This window comes from Cannabis sativa, chromosome 6, assembly GCF_029168945.1.
Source record: "Cannabis sativa cultivar Pink pepper isolate KNU-18-1 chromosome 6, ASM2916894v1, whole genome shotgun sequence".
Lineage (NCBI taxonomy): Eukaryota > Viridiplantae > Streptophyta > Magnoliopsida > Rosales > Cannabaceae > Cannabis > Cannabis sativa.
The window spans coordinates 9,442,269-9,454,505 of NC_083606.1; the positions used below are offsets into that span (position 1 = coordinate 9,442,269).

General features: G+C 30.8%; 2 protein-coding genes across 3 annotated transcripts; both read right to left on the reverse strand.

The window, feature by feature from the left end:
- Positions 1–287: 287 nt before the first annotated feature.
- LOC115724840 (NADP-dependent glyceraldehyde-3-phosphate dehydrogenase) lies at positions 288–5,116 on the reverse strand. 2 transcript variants are annotated; one of them, XM_030654197.2, is made up of 9 exons: positions 4,442–5,116; positions 4,147–4,340; positions 3,900–4,028; positions 2,931–3,050; positions 2,693–2,829; positions 2,303–2,458; positions 1,825–2,203; positions 833–949; positions 288–744 (listed from the first exon to the last, which is right to left on the reverse strand). In XM_030654197.2, the coding sequence occupies exons 1-9, from the start codon at positions 4,584–4,586 to the stop codon at positions 631–633; spliced, it is 1,491 nt and encodes a 496-aa protein (XP_030510057.2). In that variant the 5' UTR covers positions 4,587–5,116; the 3' UTR covers positions 288–630. The 2 variants fall into 2 exon arrangements, with proteins under 2 accessions (XP_030510057.2, XP_060972989.1); XM_061117006.1 differs by having other exon boundaries at positions 288–949.
- A 4,467-nt stretch (positions 5,117–9,583) lies between these two features.
- LOC115723160 (small ribosomal subunit protein eS12) lies at positions 9,584–11,906 on the reverse strand. Its single transcript, XM_061117007.1, has 5 exons — positions 11,737–11,906; positions 11,236–11,271; positions 10,331–10,631; positions 9,922–9,987; positions 9,584–9,815 (listed from the first exon to the last, which is right to left on the reverse strand). The coding sequence occupies exons 2-5, from the start codon at positions 11,241–11,243 to the stop codon at positions 9,756–9,758; spliced, it is 435 nt and encodes a 144-aa protein (XP_060972990.1). The 5' UTR covers positions 11,244–11,271; positions 11,737–11,906; the 3' UTR covers positions 9,584–9,755.
- Between the last annotated feature and the right edge of the window lie 331 nt (positions 11,907–12,237).

The following is a 12,237-nucleotide window of genomic DNA, read 5'->3' on the forward strand; positions in this document are numbered from 1 at the left end:
GAGGTATGAACTAAATTGGGCCTAAAAAATGGGCTACATCTCAGTCTTCCCGGTGCTGTGATATCCAGCCCACATCAGTATTTGCGGAATTGGGCCGAGAAGAGGTGAATTTTCATGTCGTTTTCTCAATGTTTGTAACTTGCAATTTGCAAGTATAGACTATAGTTCTTTGAACCAAATATGCTATATTAATATTAATTTAAACAAAATGTGAGAAAAAGATTCATTAAAAGTCTATAAATAAACAGTGAACTTAAGTGAGAAAATGCTTCAATTTCAAACCTTAATTATGAGCAAATAAATAAGGCTTCATGTTCTTATTCATACCAAGATTTCATAACCCTTTTGGTTAACATAACAAACAAATACAACAGAAGCAAAAGAAAACCATTCTTTTTTTATAATTTTCTTCTTGTTTTCTTTGTTTGCATTTAACATCATAACACTACAAAGTAGAACATTATTGTAGCAAGCAAGAGTCTCTACATTATTGTCACCCTTTCTAATAATACTCAAATACTAAATAATAATAGTTATAATACAATTTATTATATTATAAGTCTTCTACTACAACACTACTAAGTATTATTATTGAATGTGAATATCCAATTCCTTAAAAGGGTATTACTACTAACCCATGGTGTAAGAAGGAGTTGGCAAGTTTATGACAGTGGTCTTCACTTTGGTCATCATGTTAATGCTGTTTGTGATCCCTTGTGACCCAATACCACTGTCTTTTATACCCTGCAACCAAGAAAAGAACTTGTTTGGATTCAAAGAAAATGTTGATCTCAAATATGATCATATGAAGTGTGTTTGTGTGTGTGTTTACCTGAAATGGGAAATGATCTGGTCCGCGAGCCGGTGCAGAGTTTATCTGAACGGTTCCAGTCTCCATTGCATCTCCAATTAGGATTGCTTTGTTGATATCCTTTGTGAAGACACAACCCTGTTTGAAATTCAAACATGAACCAATTTTAAGGACAATGCATAGAAAGAGAGATTAGACTAAAAATGTTCCACCTCAAAACCATATTGCAGTAAGGGAAGTAACTCCTTAATCTTATAATGTAATCAATCCTATGTTGTTTAGGAAGGCTGTGCTTTAATATCTTAATCCTATGTAAGAACTTCTCTTATGTTCATTACAGATTAGTGAACATGAGCAAAACTAACAATCATCATAGATAAATGGGGTAATTTAAGTAAAAGGGTAATTTCAAAATTTTCATTTGTTTATGGGATAAAGAAGGCCTTGGCCAAAAAGGAAAAAAACAAAAAGAAAAGAAAAATGCAGATAACATTGCACATCAATCAAGATGAGTCTGGTCTAACCAACCAGAAAAGGTCAAAACACATGTATCAGAAAAGACAAATTTGTTGGAAGATGATCCGAAGATGAGGAGATAATATTAAAGCTAATTAGGATTTTTGCCTCTGAACTTTGACAAGTATCAAATCATGCCCCCTAAACTTTTAAGGTCGTTAATAATACTCCTTGAACTATTGAGATTGTTGGATTTAAGGACTTTTGTTTAATTTCATTCAATTTTACTATTTCAGTGATTATTTATGTACTAAACCATGTTTCCCAGACTTTGATATCTACCAAATCATGTCTCTCGAACTTTGACATGTACTAAATTATGGTCTTGAACTTTCATTCATGTTAGACTTTTTTAATAAAATTGGAAAAGAGTCTTTAAATCCAACAATCTCAATAGTTCAGGGGGCATGTTTAACGACATTAAAAGTTCAGGGAACGGGGACAAAAATCGTAATTAGCCTAATATTAATATTAATATGGTGGATACAAGTATGTACCTGGAGTCCAAAATTGCTGGCATTGCAGTGGTGGATTCCTTCTTCAACAGAGCTAATCCTAATAACTGGTAAAACTGGTCCAAATGGCTCTTCCCAAGCAATTCTCATATCAGGCCTCACATTATCTAATAACAAAGGCCAAATAAGATTGCCTTCTCTCTTGTATTCCTGGCAAAATGTTGCTCCTTTCTCTTTAGCATCCTTAACCAATCCTTCAATGTAATTAGCTGAAGATTCCGAAACAACAGGAGTGATATCACTGTCTTCCTCAGGTGGTCCAACACTCAATTTTGCTACCCTTGCCTTCACTTTCTCAACAAGTTCATCCGCAACCGATTCCATCACCAAAACAACTTTAACAGCAGTACACCTTTGACCACTGTTGAATAAAGAAAAACAGAAAAAAAAAAAACAATAAATGGGAATCTATAACACCATCAAAATGACTATGGTTTAACTAGTTTGACATCATTTTCACCTGTAGGAAAAACCTCCTTTTATAATGTTTGCAGCAACCAAATCAAGATCAGCATCCTCAAGCACAATGCAAGCATCTTTTCCTCCCAATTCCATTTGGAGAGGTATCATCCCTGCCTTCTTTGAGATTGCAATACCAGTGTCTCCACCTGTGAAGCTGAGAAGGAAAAACGAGTTCACAATTACCCGAAAACAATTCATAAACAAGAGTAGTGGATTGGTTTGTGGATTTTGAACCGAAAGGGGGAGACAGCACGGCTTTTTGAATAAAGTGAATGGGGTTCTATTTCAAAACTAATTGGCAATAGGAAGAGTAGCATATTCATCTTATATATCACAATTTATTTCCACACATCAGTAATGTGGGACTAACTCTTAATAAAATTAGTACCTTATACAGTTTACTCCAGGGTGCATGGTAAGAAAGTCACCAATCTCAGATCCTTTCCCAGTGACACAGCTAATAAGGCCTTTGGGAAAACCAGCTAAGTGAAAACAGTGCACCATGTGGAGACATGACACAGCACCCTTCAAAAAGAAAAAATGAGTTAATATATATGTGTAACAAGTGAGTTGGGAAGTTGGTAAAAGTTATCACAAAATCCATTAACATGGTATGTTGTTATTACCTGAGTTGGGGGCTTGAGCACAAGGGAGTTTCCAGCTATAAGAGCAGGAGCAATTTTTGAGACAGCAAGGTTGACAGGGTAGTTAAATGGTGGAATAGCTAATACCACACCAAGAGGAATCTGCAAATCAAATTGATATAAACTTGTTTTTTTTTTTTAATTTGGTTGCAACATAAAATCTAGTAGCATAAAAAAATTAACCACAAAAACATGGTTTTCAGTGACTTGAGATATTGACACTTGACAAGGGATAAAAAGAGGAGGACAATAAGCCAAAGCAAATATATTAATAAAAATTCAGTTACAATAAACATGACGTAAAAGTAGTTTTCTTTTTTTTTTTCATTAGTGCTCATCTTTGGCCAACAGAAATTATTATTATCTATATGACCCACTTCAGAAAAGTTCTACAGAACAATTTGCTTAAGCTTGCGTCAATAAATCTACTTCTGCATGGCTCAAATCAGTAGAGGGGGGGCATATCTCCACTTGAACTTTTAATATTACCATTTAATTCCTTTTTAAAAATTAAAAGTTTAATTTTGTGAATATTTTTATATTATTTTTCTTCTTTATTATGTTTTTTTTTAATAATTAATTTTTATTATTTCTTCATTTTTAAGTTTACTTTCATCTCTAATTTTTTTGGCTCCCTCTGAACAAAATTTTTGAGTCTGCACCGAGCTCAGATAAATATATAAATACACACATCATATGGGTCCATCTTCTCTTGTCTTCCAAGAAGTGCTATAACAGAATAACATTACTTGCACTAAAAAAAGAAAAATATTAAAGAATGTGTAACAATATAAATATAATTTAATATTAAATTTTACTTATTTTATTTTAATAAATATTATAAAAAAATCACTAAATAATTATAGTACAACAAGTGTCTCATACTCATAGCAATATTTCCCAAACACATTATCTTTAGTCAAATTAAACTAAATAGATAAGTAGATATACCTTGGAAGTGAGACAATACTTGGTCCTCTCATTTCCTGGAAAACTGTCAGAAACCAAAAACTTCCCTTCTCCCAAAATCCTAACCCCTTCTTCTGCACAATATGACACAAGATCTCCAGACCTCACAACCTTCAGAAAAAAAAAATCCCAAAACATTTCATCAATCACCTTGAGAAAACCCTCAATTATGCATTAATACATAAATAGTAATAGTTTAAAAAAACACACACACACATATAGTACACACCTCAGTGACAGCATCTTTGGCTGGTTTAGCAATTTCCTTAACAAGACACTCTGCAATTGGAGCTTTGTGTTCCTTGAGAATAGCAGCCGCTTTATGAAGAAGCTCAGCTCGTTTCCAAAGAGGAGTCTTTGCCCATGATTTTTGAGCTGATTTTGCTATCTCCATAACCTTGTTCACTTCCTCTTGTGTACAAGCTATTATAAATAACCATATACATACAGATTATATATATGCATTAAAAAAACCAAAGAAATCTAAACAATCAAACTTAGTGATTATGATAATATCTTATCACCTTGAACCTTGTATTGGGTCTTTCTAGTTGTGGGGTTGATAATAGCAACACTTTTAGTAGAAGAAGATTTTTTCCACTCTCCATCACAGTAGTACTTGTACACATCTCCCTCAATTACATCTGCAAAAACTCCAGTCCCAGCCATAATTTCTCAACCAAAAAAACAAGAAAAGACAGAATTTTTCTTCCTTCACAAACTAAAATGAAAACAACCCAGTTTTGTTTTTGGTGTAAAAGTTCTGGTGATGAGACTTTGGGGAGTGAAGAATGAAAGAAGAGAGGAGATGAGAGTAAGAGTGACTGGTGTGAGTTTGGTTTGGTTTTTGGGAGAAGAGATTTAATGGGACTGTTTTTGGGGTGTTATATAAGATTAAGATGAGCCACACTTTGAGTAGCTTGAGGCTAATATGGGACCAAAACAAGACAAGGTTGGTTAGATATAGGTGGTCTAAAGCTTGCCAAGTATGCTTTTCATTACTCTTCTTTTTCTCTTGTTTTGTTTGTGAACTCCATTAACATCTACAAATTCATAGTGAATATAGGTTGTTGGCCTTGGTTATAACGGAGGGAATGAATGAGATTAGTTGATGAGAAAATAAAATGATGACTAGTAAAATATGCAGTTGCAAAAAAATGTTTAGTCTTGGGATTTTATTTTTTCTTTTACTAGAACTCTTAGCAAAAAAAGAAAACACTTGTAACTAATTATATATAGAAAGGGTATTGTTACGAGGTATTTTATGGTGTCTAGCTATGATAAAGTGTCACTCTATAATTAGTTAGTGATTTTTTATAATATTTATTAAAGTAAAACAAGTGAAATCTGATATTGAGTTACATAAATAGTGATATTACACCTCACAAGAATGATAGACACCATGAATATTTTTTAACATTTCTCATATAAAAAATGTTCATTTTTGGTTAAGTTATTTTGTTATTTATTTTAATGTTATTTTTGGGAAATTTATTTTTGGTTAAGGCTATTTATAATGTTTATACATTTTTCTTCTAATGAAGTTAATAATGGGATGATTTAAATTATTTGCATCATATTTAATATTTTTTATCAATCCAAATTATATATAAAAATATAGGATTTTTTTTTTAATTTTTTCATACAGTTGCAATTTTTTTTAGTTGATTGGTTTGAAACGGATTTTAATTAAAATGTGTTTTATTGTAAGAGTATTGTTTTAGAGTACTAAAGTATTTAGCATATCTATAACATAACGTCTTATAATTGGTTAGCAGTTCTCTATATTTTTATTAAATTAAAATAAGTGAAACCCGATATTAAATTATATCAATAGCAATATTACACCTGATGATAAGAGTGTTACGCACCATAAATACTCTTTAACATTGCTATTAACTACATTCAAAAAGCACCAACCAACCCTAAGAATAATTTGGCCTAGACTAATCCCCTAGATTAATTAGGCCAAGGATTTATCTATAACTTAAATAAAATCACAATATTTTGAGTTTTTTATCATTAAATTATATACATACCCCTTAGAAAATATATTTAACTTAACAATATTAATAAATTACATCCAATTAATAATATTTGGAGATTTTTATCTTCATTGAATTAGATACTCCCTTAAATTAATATAATTTGTAAATATATTAAGGTTTATGATATATTAGCTTATTCTAATATTTCTTTACTATAATTTTTAATAAATTTAGAAAATGTTATTATTTAGTGTAATTCTAAAAGTAGTAGTTGAAATCAAATGGAAATTAAAAATCAATAAAATTTAATTAATTAAGAATGAAATTTATTTTAATAACAAATTATTATAGCTATAATAGACAAATATATATATATACTACATTATAAGTTTACTAATAATATTTAAATATTTGCTTTCAAAACAAATAATATTTGAATATTTGACAAAATAATATATTGTATTAAATAATCTTACAAAAAAATCCAAAAAAATTAAGGGAGAGTTATGTTTATTCTCCATAAAAATATAATATATACATTATACTTTTCAAAATATATACCAAAAATTATTTAGTTAGGTCTTAAGTTTTGTAAAAAAATCTTCTCATAAAATCACTAAATATTATGATAGTATTTGATAAGAATAGGAATGAGAATAGCATTGACATTTCAATTCTTTAAGATGTAACTAAATAAAATAATACAATAAAAATTGCTTTCTTTTCTTTATATTTCATTACCTTTAATTAAATGCCACCTAAATATAAATATAATTTAACATAATGTATCATCCATATACTAATACGTGTGAAGCACGTGGTACTTCACTAGTTAAAGAAAAAAAATTGGAAACTTTACACTTAAGACTTAATTTTTAATCTAGTTGCTAAAAATGACTTGGTCAAGTATCCATAACGTTTTTATTTATTTGTGTATGTTTTAATACTTTCATCTGTACATTTCCATATCTTTTTTTCCTTCCCTACTCTTAAACCTACTCCTTTTCTCCCTTTCTTCTTTCTCTCTTTCTTATTTGTCTTCTTTTCTCAAACTTTAAAAATAATTTCTGATCACGTCATTACTCGGATGAGCTAAAAAATATATCATTATGATCTACTCTTTAATGTAAATATTTCAAGATGTGGGAAATATATATTTTTTCGTTATTTCCATAAAAGAAATCATTTAGTTATTAATATAGTGATTAGTGTTTTACAATTTTTTTAAATCTTAGTTAACATTAATTTTAGAATTTTGTTAATTGAAATATATTACATTATATGATAATTAATTAGTTTTCAAAATAATAAAAAAGTAAATAAAATAATTGGTATATAAAAATAGTAGCTTGTTATATTACATAATAACTCATTAGTTTCGAAAAATAATTTTTAAAGTTATCTAAACGTATTTTTAAATATAATCTACCATAATATAACTTAAAAATAACAAATTAATTAACAAGATAGATACAAATAAATTTTAGAGGTAACTAAAATGTATCTTAAATTATATAATATAAAAGTAAAAAATTTTAACTAATTGGTTTCTTATCAGTACTATTAGTAACCAAAAAGTTATTCTAAAAATGCAAAAATATAAATAAAATTAATTAATTTAAACGGGACAACGTCATATGCGTCAAATTTGGCTGACGTGACACGTCAGTAATAGTAGTAAATTGTTGTAAATTAAATGCAAACAATGTGTATTATTGTAAACTTCTCAAAATAAAATTATTTTTAAAATACATATATTTTTTAGTAATTTTAACAAATACTACATTTTTTTTAAAATAGCCCAACAATTTTGTTGCTACCTAGGGCTTAACTAGCCTAATTAGGCCCTAGGTAGCAACACAATTATTGGGTTATTTAAAAAAAAAATGTGGTATTTGTAAGGTCCCCGCTTCAAGTCTCTATTAGGTCCTTACACCCACGGAATGAATGGCTCTTATACACGAGTACGTCACTCTGGCTACTTCATGGACTGATGACTGACCCTACAGACCAACATGAGTGTTTCCAGCGTGCTTTGTCCTCACTCGCACGCTTCCTGGGAAAACTTCCCAGGAGGTCACCCATCCTGAAATTGCCCCAGGTCAAACACGCTTAACTGTGGAGTTCTTTCGAGATGGGATACCAAAAAACAAGATTCACCTTGTTGATATAGGTAGTACCAATCAATCCATTTAAGCCCTCTTCAACTGTGTAGTCCCATACCTACACAGTCTCAGAATCATCCCACTTGACCTTCCCCATATTGTGACAGTCAGTAGTCCCGTGATCTGTAAGGAGAAATACCGGGTAAACTGTGCAATCCCATACCCCCTGGGGAATGCAGACAGTTTGTGTTGTGAAATAAGAATATAAAATAAAATCTTTATTAAGTGTAATTTTAGTATAAAGGTATGATTGTGTGAGTCCTATTTTTAAATTTATCTTTGTTAGTTAATCTCAACCCCTTTCAACTTACCAAGAAATCATTTACACTAACACCCCCTAATACTATAGGCTTTAATTAGTGCCTATTCAAGCTTAGACAGGCTGGTGTAATATCCCCCATGGACAGGACAACGATATCAAGTTTATCAACCACAATAATGCCTCTTTCACACTCTCGTTTCCTACCAAAAAAACCCTAGCTTCCTTCCCATTATTTGGTAAAGATACAAATGGAAGAATGCATAAGAAAATGGAATGGTGGGCACACATGGATAACAAAAAGAAAAGTAGCTGAATCCAAAGTTACAAAACCAATAGTAATGGTATTAGCTGAACCCAATTTGTTGACTGACTAAGTGTGGTTGTTGAAGGTATTTTTGTGGTCCAAAACCAAACTTTGTTTTTGTGGTGCAACAAGGAACTTGAAATAGTGATTTTAATAGGGCATGAGGGTTAAGACACGCTCAGTAAAAAGCATTCAAGAATCAGAAATCCCCACCTACTTTAATGGCCAACTTATAATGAGATGATGAATCACTATTTTTTTTTTTCTTTTTCTTTTTTTCTTTTATGAATCATTATCTTAAAGAGAGTCTTGGCCCATGTTTGTTTAAGTTGATCTACCTTGCAGAAATACATCAAATACCACCCAACCAAAATGTTTCAAGTGAAAGATAAAAAAAAAACAAAGTGAAGATTTATGTACCAAATAAGTACCTCCAAGAACAATTTTGATAAGTACTGATAACTCTCAAATAGAGTATTTGAACGAAAAAATTTATTAGATAATTAATGAACTATTAATTCTAAGCCATCTATTTAAAATACTTTTATTACTTATTCTTAATAAACTAACCATATATAGATGTAGTAAGATCTGGAAAGTAAGAAACTCCTTTAACATCTCTTCATCCTCAAAAAATTCTCGATGTGAAGCTATTGGTGGTACATTTCAACATCTCAACTTAACCCTAACATAGTGCCAGTACCATCATAAAATGTAATATTTCATCAGTGTAATTAAATATTCACCCTAACATTATAAATATTAGTAGTGTTGCGCCAATTAACATTTACAGAAAAGCTTCAGTAAATAATTATTACAACAAAAAAATTGACAACCGGATTTTTAGAGGAACATATGAATCTTGTAAGGTTATATTTCCACCCTAGGGATATATGCAAATAAAGAAAGTGAGATCGACACCGTAACAAAAATATTATCACCCCAAATGAACTAAAAAAAACAGAAGTATTTGTAAATAATTAAATATTGTTTACTAAAAGATACAGCTGAAATCGATAACAAATGGGTCTTTCAGTGTCCGAGCATATCATTAATGAAAACACAAAAATATTCAAAACTTCCTAAAGGGTAAAAAGCCCTCTCCAAATTTTGACTAATTTAATGAGACTTCACATACTCCTGAACAACATGAAGACCCTCTGTCTCCTCACCAAAATCCTGCAAAATAATCAAGCAATGAGTAGAGAGCAATTAAAAAAACAAGTACTAATTTCCATTGAGCAAAAAAGAAAGACGAGGATTGCAGTCTCGGATTTGTTCATACCTTCACAACCACACAGGAACAACCAACCACCTTTCTTGCCTTCCCTTCTGAATCAATTTTGCATAACTGTGAAAACAAAGTAAACAAATTATTATGAGGAAGATTTTCAACCAACATTATCAGATATTGTAAAAATAAATCAATCAAAGATCAGCAGATCTATTTGCATATTGGAATCTGAAGAGATCAATCAAAGATCCAGAAACAATAAGCAGTTCCTGGAGAAATTTCAGAGAAAGACAATGGATGTGAAATGTAGCAACATATTAATCAAAACGAAAGAAAAAATATCAGCAGATGTGTTTGAAAACATATTAATCAAAACGAAAGAAAAAATATCAGCAGATGTGTTTGAAAACATATAAAACAAAGTCAAGAAGACTTTTTACATGTTATAAAATGTGCTTACCCCAACCCATTCACCCAGAGTTTTAGCACTAGGAACTGAGATCAACTTGACATTGTGGTCAGCACATAGACCCTTGATCAACTTAACATAGTCTGGTTGATCACAATCCTCAGCTAGCACAACAATCTGTGCAGCGTGCTTCTCAATAACCTTTGCTCCCTCGTGGAGTCCACGTGCAAGGCCACTATGAGCCAAGGCCTTCCTTAGGACAAGCTGCAATGCTGTCATAAGGTCCATGGGCTCCCCTGGGGCAACAACAGGGGCGGGAGTCTCAACAGGGACAGGAGCAGCTCCGTCTTCTCTGTAGTAACAAACACGCAACAAAGAAGATAAATAAGATGCAATAAACGCAACAACAATCATATGATGATCATGCTCGATGACCATTAAGCCCACCAGGAAAAAAATAATGACATGTACCAACAACACAATTCACCAGAACTCAGTAAAATACTAAATGTAGTAGCTATCTAGTAAGGAAGCCGACAAAGTCTCCTACAATAGCAAAATATGTAACAACCAACTGGTAAGGATGACTAAATTTCCCTCTCATTAATAATTACAAATCAGGGAAGAAGTGTTACGATCAGTATTAAAGAAAATATTTTGAAACACTGTATTTGGTCGTATTGTATTCAATTATATTGAATTAGATTAATTTAATTATCATACTTTTATATAATACTATGTTAAATTTCAATTTATACTAAAATATCATATAGTTAAGTGCCAATAAAAGTCAATACCACAAATATTTTTATGTAAAAATATTGCAAAAAATAAATTCAATATAATACTGTGCAGTTTAATACAGCGTACTAAACGATCTTAAAGAACACAACTATTGTAATGACATGCCAATACAATAATCAATTGTCACAGCAAAAAAAAAGAACCCAACTTACCCAGACATTTTGATGAAGATGTTCGGATCGGGAGCTCTGAAAAAAATGAAATAAACAAAACAAAAAGAGAAAAAATGTCAACAATATTATTTCAAAAAAAAAAAATGGTATAGACTGCAGAACGTAATAATCGTAATTATATGATTCAACGCATTCATACATGTACATATATTAATATAATAAGAACACAAACCTATAAATACTCATTGGATAATTTAAAACCAAAGATCACATCAACAGAACTACAGAAGTGAAATAAGTACACAATCTGATAACACTTTCTTCGCAATTGCTAAATTCAGGGACAGATTTATCACAAATACCTTTTAACAAGAAAAATCGTTTAGGGATTTAAAGTTCAAAAATTCACATTAATTTCCTAGCTTACTTTCTCAGAAACTAAACGAAAAATTAGATAGTTTCCAATATACATATTTTCTTTCTTACTTTCCATAATCCCACAAAACAATTCAAACATAAATGCGTCGCAGCAAAACTGACCTTCAAGAGGGCGAAGATGGTGAAAACAAATCCAGAAGGTGCAACGATATTTAGGGTTTCAAACAGAGAACTGAAGGAGGCGAGTGAAGATTTCTTATAAATTCGTAGTAATTGATTTCTAAAACCCTAGTTCACTGAATTTACCAAACTACCCTATCTCTAATGTCTGGGCCTATATCCAGTGGGCTTCCGTACATGTATTTATAATATAATGGGAATTTTACACTCAAAAGAGTATTTTTTATTTTATTTTTCCACATATTTACCAATTTTTATTTTTTTTACACATTTTGGTGGATTTTTTGTTAATAATTTTTTAAGGGAAATTTACATAGTATACTAAATTTTGCTATTTTTTTTACAAAAATACTGTCAGGCGGAATTTATTACTTTTTTACTGTATTTTTTTATAAGTTTCATACTGCAGTATACTGTGTTAAGTTTACACTGGTGTTTTCCTAGTGTTCTACTGTTGTTTTGAGTTGTTCTGCTTTGTGTTTT

Bases quoted from the DNA above. Each gene is read 5' to 3' on its own strand.
- LOC115724840 (XM_061117006.1), bottom strand. From the start codon at position 4,586: ATGGCTGGGACTGGAGTTTTTGCAGATGTAATTGAGGGAGATGTGTAC. The intron at 2,459-2,692 runs GTACTAATTTTA...TTTCCTTCTCAG, and splicing joins CCTGGAGTAAACTGTATAAG to CTTCACAGGTGGAGACACTG. The intron at 950-1,824 runs GTACATACTTGT...AATTTCAAACAG, and splicing joins CCAGCAATTTTGGACTCCAG to GGTTGTGTCTTCACAAAGGA.
- LOC115723160 (XM_061117007.1), bottom strand. The intron at 9,988-10,330 runs GTAAGCACATTT...TTGTTTTCACAG, and splicing joins CTCTGGGTGAATGGGTTGGG to TTATGCAAAATTGATTCAGA. The intron at 9,816-9,921 runs GTATGAACAAAT...ATTATTTTGCAG, and splicing joins GTTCCTGTGTGGTTGTGAAG to GATTTTGGTGAGGAGACAGA.